This window comes from Mytilus edulis, chromosome 2, assembly GCF_963676685.1.
Source record: "Mytilus edulis chromosome 2, xbMytEdul2.2, whole genome shotgun sequence".
Classification (NCBI taxonomy): domain Eukaryota; kingdom Metazoa; phylum Mollusca; class Bivalvia; order Mytilida; family Mytilidae; genus Mytilus; species Mytilus edulis.
The window spans coordinates 63,480,011-63,497,695 of NC_092345.1; the positions used below are offsets into that span (position 1 = coordinate 63,480,011).

The following is a 17,685-nucleotide window of genomic DNA, read 5'->3' on the forward strand; positions in this document are numbered from 1 at the left end:
CATATTCTACGGCATCTACACAGAAAGAGCAACAAAACCTGCACTTAATATAAAAATGATATAAGCTGAACTAGGAAGGTTCCCCGTATGAGTGTAAAAAGGCTCTGACCAGAGGCGGATTTTTTTTTTTGGGGGGGGGGGCAGGGGCCCCAGGCCCCCTTTGGGAAAAATTTGGTTGCTTATATAGGGAATCACTGAAGCGTGACTGGAGCGGGCCCCCTCTTAGGTCAGTCAGTGGGCCCCCACTTATGAAAATTTCTGGATCCGCCACTGCTGACGTCTTCTATACTTGATCGGATTCTGGCTGTAATATATTGTAAGCTCAGAGGATTTTTTACTAAATAATGTTTATCAAGTTATCCAAAAATCGTTTCGAAAAAAAAAATTTTACTATCCGGCAAATTGAATTTTTCTAATAAAGTATGGGAAAATCAAATATTTTTTTTCTTAAAAAAGCAACAAAAAACTATTACTTTCAGCCTTAGCAGAGAAGCTCAGTGAAAATTCAAATACATTTTTTTAGGGAAAAAATATTTTTACTGATGAGAATTCGTTCAATGGATAAGTTACTTAGACCTTAATGAAAATAAAAAGTAAAATACGAACTAGCAAATTAGGATTTATATATAGAATTTAGATAGAAAAACATTTTTTTAGCCATAAAAGGTCTTTTCAGTCGTTAACTCCTTTTTATTGATATGCCGAATTGATAGGTCTAGATGGTCCGATATTCGCCTAATTCTATTAAAATGTGCGAGTATTGCGAAGAGAAACTGTGTTGAACGTGGGGACGAGTTGTCTGTGTGACGACTTTCCTATTTCCTTATTTTGTTACTGGTGTTACGAAAATTTATACTTCTCTTGCAAGCAATTTGATTGTCTATAACAGTTTAAGCATTGTGGAATCGAAAGCAAAAGTAGACAGGGTGAACACCACCAATAAAGTTCTCGACAAAGTTCATAGTGTAAGCAGAGACATATATTCAGCATAGAATATTCAATTGAATACGAATTATATTAGTTTAAAATCCAAAAACAACTGGAATTTTACCAAAGAAAAGATATATCAATAACATAAACAGATAAAGGCATTTTGGTGAAAAAAAAATGATAAAACAAATGATAAACAGAAACCAAAACAAATTACATTTACATACTTATTACTTATTCTTATTCTTATTGACATAACTTATTCCTAGCAAATCAAACAAGTCTTGGGGGCCTCCCTGACTGCCTAGGGCTAAGCCTAAGAGAGGGGGCAGATCCAGTTAGTGATTCCCCATATAATCGACCAATAATTTAACACCTTTTTTTAAATTGCTATATTAGATTTTACATGTATTTGGTTATTGAATGAATATTTGTGAAGGTTGTCCCAAGGATTTGTATAGTAAGACTAAATCCTTGGTTGTCCCCAGTAGACTTTTATATTGCAAGATTTTGTCACAAGTCCAATATACATGCACATTTAAAAAAAGTCATTATACAAAGGATATAAATAATATGGCACTGGCTACGGTTACATGGAAATGTAACAATAATAAAAATATTATTGTTACATCAATCAGGGATATATTAACTCTATAGGGTTATTACAGGAAAATAACATACATTTGTTATTGTAGACTAAAAAATCAAAGAACTGTGATAACATATGTATGTTACATGTTTCAAAAGGGACAATATACTTCAATAGTTTTGTTAAAATTTGTAAAAGTTCTATTGATATTACTTTTGTCTATATGTATACTTAACTATTGAAAGATATAACAGTTCATAGTTTGCCATTTTGCATAATACAGCTATATGTTATCACAGAAAAAATATGCCTGTAATAACTAAAGGGTGTTATCACAGCTTCTCTATATCACTTCAACGGATTTGCTCAGACATAGATCATGCTTAATTACAATGTATTTTAATTTATTTTAAGAAATAATGACCAGAGCATGTAATGAGGTTCTGCGCAAGTTTCTCAGTAATTCCCAAGTGTCTTATATGATAAGTTACATTCCTTTAATAACTAAGCCTTGTTACTACAGCTAAGTTTATCCCTTAATAGCCTCGTCTCATTGATTTACCATGGTTAATCAAAAATGTATTAATTTAATTAAGAAATTAGTTATCAGGGCTATGCATTTAGTTTCTGCGCAAAGTCTCAAGAGTTCCCTAGAGCCCACTATAAATGAAATAATTTTACAAATAACAAACATATGTTATTACAGATTTAGAAAATTTTAGGAAGAAAATCTGTAATAACACACGCAAGTTAATTTCTGTAATAACCCTATAGAGTTATATCTCTGACTGTTCATTGGAGACTTATTACCGGAATACCGGGTTGGGTAAGGATCCGATTAATTACGAATGTAACAATAATAACTTAGTCTATGGTTACATTGTGTTATAATGTTACATTTATGTACTTCAATGTACTCTAGATTTATTAAACTTAAACCATATATAGTTGTGTTGCTTAATTTTTTTCGCCAATAAGAATGAAATGACTATCACAAAATATCTAGACTCTGAAAATGAAAACACGGATTCTACCAGTTTCAAGATGTCGGCAAATGTTAACATCAATTGCCTTCACAATTGACTTGTATGTTTATGTTTTATTGGGGTTTTAAGCTATGCTAAGTTGGATAGGGAAATTGGAGGTGAACATAAAATCAGTAATGGACGGTCATGAAATCATATTACAACTTCACATGTGCTTCCAACCAAAAAAAAATGGACAAAAATGTAAACATCGCTCTAGAGTAAAAAAATATATTTTTTCAGCTGAAGCATGACAGACATTGAAGTTTCTTTAACTTATAAAAAAGGATAGTACAGAATGGAATTGTACAGTATGAAATACAGACATGCATATTGCTGCATCACTCGTTTGTGGTGGCTGCTTGGTTTCACCAAGATTCATGAGACCAAAACATGCTCCCAAAATCAACATATTGAATTTGTAGAAATTGTAATACAAATGTATTGCAAAAACAAAACAAAAATTGTATGCAATTTTGTAAAATTCAAATAAAGTTTACAAGTTTTATCTTTTACATATTACTGGTCCCAGTATACATTGAAGTGAATTAATGTAACAATAATGCAATGAAACCATAGAAAGGTCTGAAACTCTCTTTTCACTATAACACAAACAGGTCTGAGAAGTATATTTGATTACAGTATGTCCAGATCATTGACTTTCTTGTAAAGCATCTTTGAACGTTAAAGTTTAGATTTATCAACATGATCAAGAATTTATGGATTTTTCTTTCTTGTATAAATAAACCAATTGTTCAGACGTTTCGGCCATTGGCCTTCTTCAGTTATTTATTATTCCTCTAAACTACATGGCTGACATTTCTTTTTTCAAACATTGAAAAGATGTTATAGATAAATGTCCTTGGAAACATCATGACGTCATAGTTTATTTATACAATTATAAAAGGTATGTTCCCTATTGGAATTTTGAAAACAAGGATTTTTCTTTCATCATGTTCCTATACAATATGATAAGAATATTGAAGTAATAGTAGAAAATATATTTTGTAATTTTAGTTAACAATATCTTCCAAGATGTATCTCTGTATATATATGCTACTCTATCACAGGCACTTGTCTCAGAATTTTTTTTTTATCATATACCTTAATATATATTAAATGCTTGTGTACTCTATGAAAAAATCAAATTTAAGAACAATTTAATGCAATGTTCCATTTTGTAAACAAAAGGATATAAGTGTTGTAAAATTAAAGAAGTTCATAGTTTTCAAAAAAAGATCAAGAAACAACAACTCTTTTTATGTCAATGCATTATTATGAAACAGTTATATCTATTTTTAGATTCATGAAAAATGCAGTCTTCACCATACAACTTAAGGACACCTCAAATAGCCACACCTAGGGATGCATTACCAAGAAGAAGATCACCAAGACAACATAAAGCTATACCATGTATACAGAGAACTGATGTTGAGTCTGAGGATGAGTATGGTACTGATGTAGAGGATGAAAGCATGGACACTACCTATTCACCTTACAAGTCTGATAAATCATTAGTACATAGGAGCTTAGATTCATCTAAAGAAGATACCCCTGAAAAGGTTAGAAAAACACCACAAAATAGACATAATAAAAGTGGAGATAAAAAGCAATATGGTGATGAGCAAAATTCACCCGATTCTATCAAAACACAAAAACTGGAAACATCTATAAATAAAGTCAAATCAGGAAAGAATAACAATGCTATTTGTGGATCTAATTTACTTTTTGTTGCTTGTTTTTTGGCAATTGTTGGTGTTGTATATTTTCACATAATGATGTCAGATGAAATTACAGCCATACCAAATAATCATAATTTACTAGAAAACTTTAATGCTGATATGAAAGCCTTTCAGTCAATGTTTCCAGCACAGACAAGAAGATTTCTAAAAATAGTAAGAGTCAGTCTAAAAAGGATTATAGTAGAAACCAATCCAGATTACCCTGCTATATTGTTATTGGTGGCGCCATCTGGCTCAAAATCATCAGCAACTGGAACGTGTATAGCTAAACAGTTAACCAAAAGTATGAATACATTGTTTAATGTTACCTCTGCAAGGGTAATAAATGTTCCAAATGATATAAGTCATAACAATGCAGATGATGAAAAGAAAGATTTAGACAATAAGATTAAAGATAGTTTTGAGAATGAACATATTAGGAGTCTGGCGGTTGATCACTTTGAACAGCTATCTCCTAGAGCTTCACTTCTCTTTCATGGTTACTGTGACGGTGATAATGCTCCCTTTAAAAATGTAGCTATAGTATTCATACTTCATACTGAAATAGATAAGAATTTACTTCAGCAAGATTCCAGATTAATAGATAACCACTTGAGAGAGTTGTGGTCTAGATCTGAATATCCATTAGATCAAGATAAAATCGATCCGTTAATAGCCAGAGTCGCTAATAATGCAGCAGTGATAACAGAAGAAGAAAATTTGAAATGTTAACAATTGAAAAACTTAAATTTGTCTAAATTCATTTGCAGACCAAGGCATCACTTGTCTAATTAACAATATTTTTGTGAGAAAAAATAAGATGACTTCACTAGCCGAAGGTTTTAATCCAGTCAGATCTATCCCTTGGCTAGCAAGAATGAACACAAAGCAATTACATAATGTATTGTGTTTATTTATTTGCATAAAAATCTGAAAATGTGATGTGAAAGAATGTACTTAAGTAAATGTTATTATATCAAATATAAAATGTTCATTTTTGATTTGCAAATGTCAATTTTTGTTCCCTGTGACATTTCTCCATTATATATATAGGGAATCCAATCTAAATGGCAGTAACAATCATGTATTTGAATTGGTGACTGAACAGACTTATATAAAATTATTTTAAAAGGTAGAAAAGTTTAATACCCAACCTAATGGTCAGAAGTTTTTGTCTTGGTTATATTCATTTCCTTGATACCTTTTCAAATATATGTGACTGAATTTCTGAATATTTGATCATTTATTTTATTAAAACACTTTTTCAAAAGAGCCCTGGTGTTAAAAATATTCAGGGGAAATTAGTAAAAGTTTCTTTTAAATATAGAAATAATGTTAGAAGCTAAGCTTGTAAGTTGTATTGCAGAATTTATATCAAGACGCAATTATTAATACATGTATATTATGTTTAAAATGTATCTATGTCATATTTCTTCTTGTTTGTCAATGTATGTAATACAATAAAATTGTTGCTATGGCATATTTGAAATTTTGATTGGAATGCTTGAATTTGTGAATAATAGTAAAGGGATAAGAAACCTGTATAAGATATTAAGGTACTTTGAAATACACTATTTCTTGTCATCTGTAAGTTGGAGGATTTTGAATGTAAAAAGGTCCCTTTCCCTTAGTCAGAAAATATTTATTATTTGTTACAATTTATGGACCAATCTCTAAAGACCTTCTCCATTGACTCTTGAAATCAAAAACTTTGCTAAATCTTGATGGAAATTATCTATCAAATTAGAGTTAGTTCTTTACATCTGTTCCTCATTTTTGTTTGGTTGTTTCAAGGACTGATTTATATATATTTGCATTAGTGTAGAAGTCCCAGATTCAGATCAATTTATCCTCTGAAATAAGTATAAATGATTCTGCAGTTTAAAGCATTAAAAGCATTTACGCTGATTATTATAAGTCCCCTCCCGACAAAGTCGAAGTGGGCTGTAGGTTTTGCAAATCAGTTTTCCACACTTTTTCTTCATGCTTAAAGATATTGATTTAATATTTGGTAAATTGTTTCATCATGACAAGCTACAGATCAAGTTCGAATTTTGTTGTGGTCTGATGATGTTGTGCAGAGTTAATATGGTCCTTGCACTTATGAAATTCACTAAAATATGAAAATAATCACTTTATTTTGTCATTCTTGTAGCTATTGATTTGATAATTGGTATATAGTTTTATCATGACAAGTTACATTTCAAGTTGGAATTTTGTACCGGTTGATAATTTTGTGCAGAGTTATGGTCTTTAGAATTAAAAAAAAAAAACTCAAATAATCAGTTTTCCACACTTTTTTTGTCATGCTTGAATATATTGATTTGAAAGTTGGTAACATAGTTTTGTCATGCCAAGTTACAGATGAAGATCGACTTTTTTTTCAATCTGATGATTTTGAGTTATGGTCCTTGGATTTGGAAAATTCTCTTAAATATTCCGTTTTCAACACTTTTGTTCATCATGCTTGAAGACATTGACTTGATATTTGTTATATAGTTTACAACATGACAAGTTATGGATCACATTAGAATTTATTCCACTACAAAGAATTTTTAATTGGTAGGGGACTATGTATAGCCATTCAATACTCACAGAATGCTTGTATAAGTTGTTAAATAGAAAACCTTGTCTAAGAGCAAGGCCACCAATGGATATGTATTGCAGCGAGAAAGTCCCACACCTGGAGGCAATTTTCAGTTTGAATCTAAATAATAATACAAACTAGTTAAGCAATAATACAAACTAGTTAAGCCAAATTAATACCCAAAAAAACTCAAAATATACAGATGAACAAAAAAAAAATGTATTACTAACAACGGCTATATATTCTGACTTTGGACAGATGCAAAATGCTGCAGAGTTAAACATGTTTTGTGAGATTTCAACACTGCCCCTAAACATAACCTTTATATAATGTGAATACATAAACACATATCAATACAAACAACGATATTTTTTTAAAATTAGACTATGATAGATATACAGCAACTTTAAAAACTATAAAATCCTGAAACTTTGATAAAAATTAATAATTTCAAAAGAAGCTTAATTGTATGCAAGTTTTCGTAAAAAAACCTGTGTCGTATGCCCTTAAAATAGGTCACAGACCCTCATGCTCGCCCTAAACATGCATGACATATTTGTCACTGGACGTTAAGCAATCAACAAACTATCAGTATGTTTTATTTGGAAATCAAAAACGGGAATGCATGACAAATGATGAAACCGATATCCTCGTCTTTCCAGTGGACGAATCTACTTCGTTTTTGAAACAGGGTTTTGTAATGTCGACGTGTCATTTCACATGTTTTCGAGCTTAAAGATCAATATTAACCATGTTTCTTGATTGTTAATAAAAAGCAACGCGGGGCTCATATATTTTTCTTGTTCGTGAAATTCGATTTTATTGCATGTTTGTCCATGATACCTCCATTTCGAATTTATATGATGATGCTACATATTGTACGGTTAAAACAGCTGAGCAAGCTGTTTGGGACTAAGATTGAAGTAATGCTGACAAAGTAGCATTACAAAAATATTATCAGTAAGCTGAAATCTATATATATTATGTTTTACATGTTTATGACATGTAAGATTTTTATTTCCAACCACCGACCGGACTTGTTCATGTGAAAAAAAGTACACTGACAAATGAAAATAAAAAAAAAAAAAACTGTGGCCTTAGTGGTGGAAGGGGTGAAGCAGGTATGTGAAGCGCAAGCCGGTTTCCAGGTTAATCGATATGCAGTTGACGTGCATTTCATGAACATTTCAAAAGCTGGAATGAAGCCTGGAAGGAACATGGATTGTCATGTAAATTATTGCCCAGTAATAAACACTATACTAGTGAATAAATTTGCCTTTGTCTTTGGCCTTATAAAAGTGTCGTCACCCCTGGGAAATGTAAAACATTGTTAAAATGATTTTCTGCAGGGTATAAGCCTTTTACTGATATAAAGTTAAAACATGCTAATACTTCTCACTATAGACAAGACTCCTGTCGGGTTTAATTATTTTACATGTATAGATGAAAAATAAAGCCACAAAAGCATTAAACAGACAGAAATTGCTTTAACTGCCTTTTTAGAAGGTTTTGATTGTTATATGTGTTTCTGTTTGTATCAATCTGATGAGCCTTTTCTCAACGGATTTCTATACGCCCGTTCTCGTCCCGGGATGTATTATGGTGTACCATTGTCCGTCCGTCCGTCCGTCCGTATGTCCCAAATCTTCCGTTATCTTACTTTAGTTTGCCCATCCTGACATAAAAGTTCATTTTCGCAGCCCAAACATACGGAATGAAGCTTGCAATCGGTATGGATTAAAAACTCAAAATCAAAGATAAAGATGTTTGCAACATAAAAGCACATAGAGATTGATTAAAAAACTAATATAAGCCAACAAAAAGCAAAAATCTCTTAAATACATTAAATAAAAGTAACAAACATTTGCCATGCTGAATATTTTAAAGTGAGAATCAGATACAACTTAAAACTAGGAAAATGAACATGCACAGAATCAATGCAACTGGTTTCGAAGGCGAAACACCGGAATGAACTTTTAAATTGACCTTAAAATTATTGTGACGGAAGCTTTCTGGCAATTCCGATGATTTAAAGTTTAACACCTGTATACCTCGGATGGGACAGGCTAGGTCATATGCTATTGTTTTGACATTTGGTGGTCACGACTGCTTATTTTGGTATTCGAAATACTAACGTCAAGGTTCCAAATTGCACCGAGAACCAAAATTGCACCTATTTAGCTAAAATATCAGAGACAATCTTCAATACTATGCACGTCTTTCAACATAGGTAGATATATTTAGATATATATACACAAAAAAAATCACAAAACTTTCACAGTAAATATCTACAGATGAAGTGTTCACTGAAAAAGTAAAATGTACGGAAACCGACGTCGTCTTTTTTAAATTATCAAATTAATTATGTTACAAGTATCCATTTCTTAAAAAATAAAGAGTAAAGCATGGACTAATATCCAATTGTTCAAAATATTTGAAAAAAAAACAAAAGCTCTGTTATTCGACTTTTGACGATACGAATGTAAGCATGGATGCAATTTGAATACTCCTCATTATAGAATCATTGATGGTTTGTATGATCTTGTATGTCAGTTCAGACCAAGTATTCTATGATTCGATATGGATTCAAACTGAAATTGGTGAAACCAAGGATTTGTATACTATACAAATCCTGGGTGAAACCATATAATAATAATGATACATCTACAAAATAAACACACAACGGAAACTTTTGTCTTGAGCATAAATAAACGTATAGTTATTGCAAGTCACAGACTTTTCAAGCCAGTCCGCATCAAAATTTTAAAGTTGTATTTCCAATTGATGGATTTAGGCTCACGATATTTCGGACCTTTCGATAACACATTTCGTAGAGAAGTGTTATTAACAATGTTGAGGTCACCGGTAATAACGTGGCCAGCAGTATTATATGTGAATTGGGAACTAGCACAAGTGCAATCAGGAGGTTTAGACTTGAAGTCGTCAATATCGAGATCCTGCAAAACGTTATTGCAAGTCACAGACTTTTCAAGCCAGTCCGCATTGGCAAAGATGAAAAAGAGAAAAGATCGTTCCTTAATCTTTCCTTTGCCAACAAAGGTATCGATGGCGTCAACTTAGGCAATATCCTTCATCATAAATTAGTTCAATCGAAAATACCTCATTAAAGACCAGTCTGTACCAATCATTTCTTATACCTATACCAAACCTATTGCAACTAAAATTTTCAATTACAAACACGTTTTGCAGGATCTCGATATTGACGACCTCAAGTCTAAACCTCCTGCTTGCACTTATGCTAGTTCCCAATTCACATATAATACTGCTGGTCACGTTATTACCGGTGACCTCAACATTGTTAATAACACTTCTCTACGAAATGTGTTATCGAAAGGTCCGAAATATCGTGAGCCTAAATCCATCAATTGGAAATACAACTTTAAAATTTTGATGGATCAGTTGAGGATTATGCCAGGCAATGGGCTAAGCGCGAGAAGGAAGACGTAGACACTCTTTCCGAATGGATTAAGGCAGTGAGGTCGTTGATACAAATCAGAATTAAGAAACTGAATGGGTCTATCAATGCCCATGCTACGTCAATCTTTAAAGACCCAAATGTTGCAAAACACCTATCCTACCTCCATGACAAATATGTTGTTGTCGCATGTGGAGCAGGATCTGCTTACCCTTCCGGAGCACCTGAGATCACCCCTAGTTTTTTGGTGGGGTTCGTGTTGTTTATTCTTTAGTTTTCTATGTTGTGTCGTGTGTGCTGTTGTTTGTTTGTCTTTTTCATTTTTAGCCATGACGTTGTCAGTTTGTTTTAGATTTATGAGTTTGACTGTCCCTTTGGTATCTTTCGCCCCTCTTTTATAAAACTGTCAAAATATGTGCAATTTGGGTACCCCCACGTGAATAGTTAGAATTTGTATAAATACTTGAAAATAGTAAGACTTTCCTTTGGGTAGATAGTTGACAACTTCAATAGTCATATTAACGCAATTTTCTAATTTTGAAAATATGTTAAATTAGGTTTACATAGTAGATCTTCATAACTAAATTTGCTGAAAAGTCTTTATACATAGACCCTGAGAACAGTATATATAATCCTGATAGACATAAGCGCGGACTTTCTCTCTCTCTCTCTCTTTCTCTCTTGAATTTTCTCAATCGGTTAACTGGTCATGCTTATCTCCATACACAAATGTTATACTATATAGAGACACCATAAAAACCATGGACCACGCAAAGTATGTACGATGTTGTCTTATTGCCGATACGTCTAAATTCTTTTCAAGGTATGGCCGTTAAATTCATAATCCTATGGACGTCGCGTCCTGCTTTCTGTTATACTAGGTATCTGACTGTACTATATCTGGTTGATCAACTACAATTACCATCACTAAAAGACCGCCGAACACAAAACAGACTGATCCTTTTCCGTAAAAGTATACACGGCCAAGCAAACTTAATTACCATCTGACCAACAGAAAAAAAACATCCCGGACAGCGAAAAACATGCACAGCCAACATTTACTTAGACCTCAAACGAAAACAGACACTTTAAAATACAGTTTCATTCCAAATACTTGTAGCAGGAACAATTCTGCCTAAGATTTGGGGATGCGGACCACAGCTAATTCTAGTTTGTAAACTGATGTGTGCGGAAAACGACTGATGTGCTATAAGATATCTAAGTAAATAAAAACCAAAAACTGAAAACAATATATAATTTAATTAACAAAGTACAACTTTTATTATGTAAAGCCAAAAGTGTAGCATTCAATATGATTTCAAATTACCATACTAAGGAGGCATGTAGCAAATGCACTAACCTAATGGATACTTGGTTCGAAAGCCTGGCTTTCCTTGGTTGGACTGAATGTCAGTCCTCGGAAGATTCAAAAGAAGAATCTAAAACTAGTTATATAAAATATATAAATTTCTCACAGAAGGTAACCAAAGAATTTGCAACGATGCAAATATTAAACTTTACAATATAAATAAATATCTTTAACCAATGAATTCAAATAGAAAAAGCTATGCAATTTAACAAATATATACCGAATAAACTTCATGTAAATCATTAAATAAAGAAATATGAAATTTATAGTTTTAAACAAGGGAAATAATAATAACATAATAATTCTAACTGCCACATACTATTAAAAACTGGAACCTACTATACCACCAGATATCTTCATCAAAATTCAGACAGCAGAAGAACCAGCTAAAATCTCTTTAGTGAAATTATAAGTGGGCCCAACTTAAGTAAATTACTTGACGCACGCGCGATGTATTAATATCCTTGGATGTATCACCGTGAACAAAACAAGATCAAGATCAGTGGCCATATAAAACAAGGATTTATACAAATCCTTGTCATAACTATAATAACAATTAAAGTTGGTCATAATGAAAGTTTAGAATATTTGTTGATTTTCCATATTTAATCAGGTGTTTTCCAATTCTTTGAAAGAGATCAGTGATCTGTTCGGTTCATTCTCATTTATCCAACTTTTTTAAAATATAGGTAGTACAGGTAAAAAAAAAAGTTGGATAGATGAGATCAAAGGTAATCAAGAACAAAGGGTTTTCCAATTAGAGTTTGGTTGAATGACAGGTGAAAAATAAGACTGAAAATTATACCAGGATTAAATTTTCTGTAGTATTATTTAGCATAGCATGTTAAAATGTGCAACTGACATTTAGTTAATGTAATGTAAATCATTTGAAAGTATTTTAAAGTTATTTAACCGTTAACTAAAATGTGAATTTGATAGAAAAATATCAGTTGCACTTTTATTCATGAAGGAATTTGTCAATGAGATGGAGCTTTTTTTGTGTATTAGATCCTCTTCGTTCATTTTTTTTTCTGTTCTTCTGTCCAAATGATCCAAATAGGACAAAATATAAGTTGAATACGTTTTACTACACAAAGACTGAACAGAACAAAGTTCACAAAACATATATGCATGCATATATATATATAAAAAAGCAAAAGCAATTCTAGAACAAAGAATATAAAATACTGGCACAGTAATATCAACCGCACACCATGACTAAATGAATGTTCAGTAGATTCACAAAACATACAATGGCATTAAAGAAATGTCCACTATAGATATACACATCACAAATTTTTTTTATTAAAAGGTTAACAAACGTAGCACAGAAATATTCATAGCACACTAAAGGAATGTTCATTTGATCTTTATCCTAGTTTTAGTAGGTGGGATACTGCATCAGTGTAGTGATTTACGTTGATCTGTCCTTGCTGTAGTCTCTCCTTAAGTTGGGGTCAGTCTGTTGTCTATGTTTCGGTACTTTAACTTGCGAGTCTTGCGTTTCCCCCCTGCGGCGTACTGGATGAGTCGAATTTCTGTGGCAGCCTGTGTATTCCTAAGCTTCTTTATGATGAGGAACAGGCTAGGATGAGCCTTGTTTAACTGGTTGTTGAGTTTATGGTGCCAGCCTTCCAAATGATTTGTTGTCCTTGGTCCTACGGTACAGAAGTGGTTCCATCGTTCTGGTTCTCTTTCAACCCACTGTTCTGTGACGTAGTCATTAAATTTTTAATTTTTAACACTTGGAGATATGGGATTAGGTTGTGAAAAATGTTTAGATTTTTGCATTGATGAGCAAATATGCTGAACACGAACAATGATTAATTTGGTAATCACTTTGAATCAGCACCACAAATAAAAGTTAACAGGTCTAAAAAAGTAATAAACACATCATATTTACTCAATAAAATGTTAATATAAAATTATTATTGATTTGTGGGTTTCTTCTGTATAAAAGATGAAACATTTATTTATTATTCAAAGTATACTGAATTTTATATGAAATATACGAAATTTTATTCAAAATATACTAAATTTTATTCTTAAATAAAATGTAACAAGTTTACTTTAGCCTCTTTTATGTATATATTTTTAAAATAATATAAAAACATACAGGAACAAATTTACTGTCAAATTTGAGAAAAACACCTTATAATTACTAAACAAACAACTCAATAATTAACAAAAATATAAGTTGGCTAAATGAGAATGCCTTATTTTAAAAAGTTGGATAAATGAGAAGACACCGATCTGTTCTTATATGTTTTTTTAATTTGCCACAAAGGACCGACGTAAATTAGGGGCCATAAAATGATAAATGGGGACGAGTTGTCTACAATAAAATCTGTCTTTTAACCAACCGAAACTACCGCCTGGAGGGAGCACATGTATCAGTGTTAAAGTAGTATATATACATTTTGTCAACTGGTCAGTACGATCATTAAGCACATGTCTACACATTAATTTTGATACTGACCACAATTTAACTTATGAAACGGAATACTGCTAAATCCATTACCTTGCAAAGGGGAGGTAATTCAAGGCAAAGTTGGAAAATTATGGCCCAAATAATTTTGGCAAATAAATTATTCCCTTGCTATTACAGCTAACTAGAAATTAAACAGATTATATATATACACCATGTGCATAGAGTGACAATCAATGTCTTGTAAATCAAGGCAAATAATTTTATTTGAATGAACAAAATGGTCCCAGATCAGCTGACACTTCGAAAATAAATTTAATATATATAGACATGAATTTTGATAAGAGAAAAAAATGTTTAGGGATCCCAACCTACATGTACTTAAGAGATACACTAGACCTTAAGTCTTAACCATACAGGCTCATCTAACCCTGACACTACAAGAAAGTACAAGTCCAAATAATTATTGTGGTCGTGTCTGACATGTCATATGTTTTAGTACATCAGATGTTTTCGTACGCGCATATTGTGGCAGGCTTTTTCGGTTTCTATATTAGGAACAACAACAACACTACAACTTGACAAATTTAAAACATGATGTATATTCAAAGTCTGTTTGAAAGACGCTAGAACAAATTTAATAAAACTGACCAATAAGCCATTTTTACATAATGTCAAAAATATGCATCATTAGAATAGTTGTTGAGAAAAATTCTGAAGGGTTACATTAAGTATAGATATGTTGTTTGGCTGTCAGACAACGGATCTTCAAGACATGTGACTGTCATGTGATTTTTTGGTTGTTTTTATTACAAACCAGCGAGTTAAAATTAACAGGGTTCTTATATAAAATGATGGTTCAAACTCCATTCCTTCAATATACTATTGGCAATTTGTTTTTACATCCTTAATACATAAAGATGAAAACGGTCTTATTTTTTTACCATTTCATCATAAATTTTGTAAACTGCATTTTAAAATTTAAAAAAGTAATGTCTTTTGTAAAAATTCAGTGCCAATCTTAAAAAAAATCACAGTATTAAAATTTCAGCAGTTGAAACAACAACCAAAAACTATTTACTAGTAAGTTTCAGTACTGAAAAGAATTTAATAACTTTTTTTATGATTCAATCAATTACCAGAACCACGACTTCAGAAAATACTCATTTCCAAATTTAACAGTCATTTCCTGTCTGTGTGCTGATTAATTTTTTAGTTCATACAAAAACATATGACACCGTTTTTTGACATACGAAAATCGCATAGTATTCGGAAACAGTAAAAAAATAGCAGTGATCCTCGACAAAAAATCTAAATACCTTAAAACATTCGACAGAACATGCTTTTAAAGTTTGAGGACACAAGTGAATAAAAAATCAACAGTGAAAACCATAAGCAGTGCAAATTGTTTTTAGTATGAAAACACATCACACGATATGTCTTAAAAGGCCATTTTATCATTGTTTATTTTTTTTGCTTTCACACCTTTAAACCAGTCTGCACCAAAAACTTTTTCAACTACTAGTTCGAAGACCAATATTTTGACATTTTTTCTTATTTGGCCAAACAAAGTTTTGCAAAAACTTTCTAGTCTGAATGAAATTTTACTAGTCTGGGGCATCAAAACTAGTGGTTAACCGTGCAGACTGTTAAACATGGGGAAGCAAAAACTCAAAATAGCCTTTCAAGATTGTCATAATTAATTATTAATACATGTTTGTAGGACTTGCCCTGACACTAGCCCTAATAGTGATATATACATGTAGTTCAAATTTAAAAAAAAAAGGTAAATGTTGGGGTAAAAAACTAATTCTGGACATGCTGGAGTACTGTTTATGATTTATAATACTCAACATGCTCAATGTTATAGAGTAAGGGAATGTGATAAATGATTACAATTAAGACAACCATCCTCAACTGGTACCATAGACTAAGAAAAATGTTTATCAATATACTAGTAACAGTCATTCATGTCATTAGCATGTTAAAATCTCTAGATCTAATATATACATACCTTACGTCACGACCATTAAAAATCATTGTCCCAACCATATTTTGTGTATTCTGATAACAAAGAACTAATAATTGTAAATTCAGCACTGTTGTGAGACCTATGGCTAATTTCTATGTTCTGCTGTGTTATCATGAAAAATACAGTTATTAAATTCCACACTATCAGATGTGTGTTGCACCACCCATCACACTGAATAATGGTTAAATTCAAAGGCGTATGGATCAACTTGTGTATTTAACAGAGATTCATCCAGGATTTGACTATTGGGATGGCTTGGGATGCATTTGTTTCACTTATTTTTATGCCCTACCTACGATAGTAGAGGGGCATTATGTTTTCTCGTCTGTCTGTCCGTTCGTCCCATTTCAGGTTAAAGTTTTTGGTCAAAGTAGTTTTTGATGAAACTGAAGTCCAATCAACTTGAAACTTAGTACACATGTTCCTTATAATATAATCTTTATAATTTTTTAAGCCAAATTAGACTTTTGACTCCAATTTCACGGTGCACTGAACATAGAAAATGATAGTGCAAGTTTCAGGTTAAAAGTTTTTGGTCAATGCAGTTTTTAGTGAAGCTGAAGTCCAATCAATTTGAAACTGGGTACACATGTTCCTTATGATATAATCTTTCTAGTAGAGGGGCATTATGTTTTCTGGTCTATGCGTCTGTTCGTCCGTTCGCTTCAGGTTAAAGTTTTTGGTCAAGGTAGTTTTTGATGAAGTTAATGTCCAATCAACTTGAAACTTAGTACACATGTTCCCCATGATATGATCTTTCTAATTTTAATGCCAAATTATAGTTTTGACCCCAATTTCATGGTCCACTGAACATAGAAAATGATAGTGCGAAGTTCAGGTTAAAGTTTTTGGTCAAGGTAGTTTTTGATAAAGTTAGAGTTACATCAACTTGAAACTTAGTACACATGTTCCCTATGATATGATCTTTCTAATTTTAATTCCAAATTAAAGTTTTGACCCCAATTTCACGGTCCACTGAACATAGAAAATGATAGTGCGAGTGGGGCATCCGTGTACTATGGACACATTCTTGTTTATCCAATTTCACGGTCCATTGAACATGGAAAATGATTATGGAAGTGGGGCATCCGTGTACTTTGGACACATTCTTGTTTTTTATTAGTCCAAGAGTTCCCTTTACAAAGAAAATATTATCACACCTCCTTTTGTTTTATACCTTCCTGATTTGCATACATGTACACTGTAGTCTTAGTAAGCAATTGGCATGGTCTTTTTCATCAAACATTTGATCAGATCAATATATTACAATAATAGGGCTTATTGTTGAAGGGCGTACGGTCACCTATAGTTGTTAATCTATTCTCTGTGTCATTTGGTCTCTTCTGGAGAGTTGTCTCATTGGCAATCATACCACATCATCTTTATTAAACTAAAACAGCATTCAAAGTATACAGAAAAGAACTTATAAGCAATTTCCGTGGGTATGGTAAATACTGAGTCAATGCGATCATGGCACCATCTTTAAAGAAATGCAATTGTCTCCTTTTTCCCAAGTAACCATTACAAAGTATACATACATGTTGCTCTTCAGGGTTTCTGACTTTTGC

The 17,685-nt window shown here is 32.2% G+C and overlaps 1 protein-coding gene across 2 annotated transcripts; it reads left to right on the forward strand.

The window, feature by feature from the left end:
- Nucleotides 1-854: 854 nt before the first annotated feature.
- LOC139512647 (torsin-1A-interacting protein 2-like) lies at nt 855-5,741 on the forward strand. Of its 2 annotated transcripts, none has more exons than XM_071300416.1 (2): nt 855-965; nt 3,847-5,741. In XM_071300416.1, exon 2 carries the CDS (start codon nt 3,858-3,860, stop codon nt 4,995-4,997), a length of 1,140 nt encoding a protein of 379 aa, XP_071156517.1. In that variant the 5' UTR covers nt 855-965; nt 3,847-3,857; the 3' UTR covers nt 4,998-5,741. The 2 variants fall into 2 exon arrangements, with proteins under 2 accessions (XP_071156517.1, XP_071156518.1); XM_071300417.1 differs by having other exon boundaries at nt 885-1,020; nt 3,736-5,741.
- The last annotated feature ends 11,944 nt before the right edge of the window (nt 5,742-17,685 follow it).

Excerpts from the sequence above, each read along its gene's own strand:
- LOC139512647 (XM_071300416.1), top strand. The coding sequence starts at position 3,858 with ATGCAGTCTTCACCATACAACTTAAGGACACCTCAAATAGCCACACCT.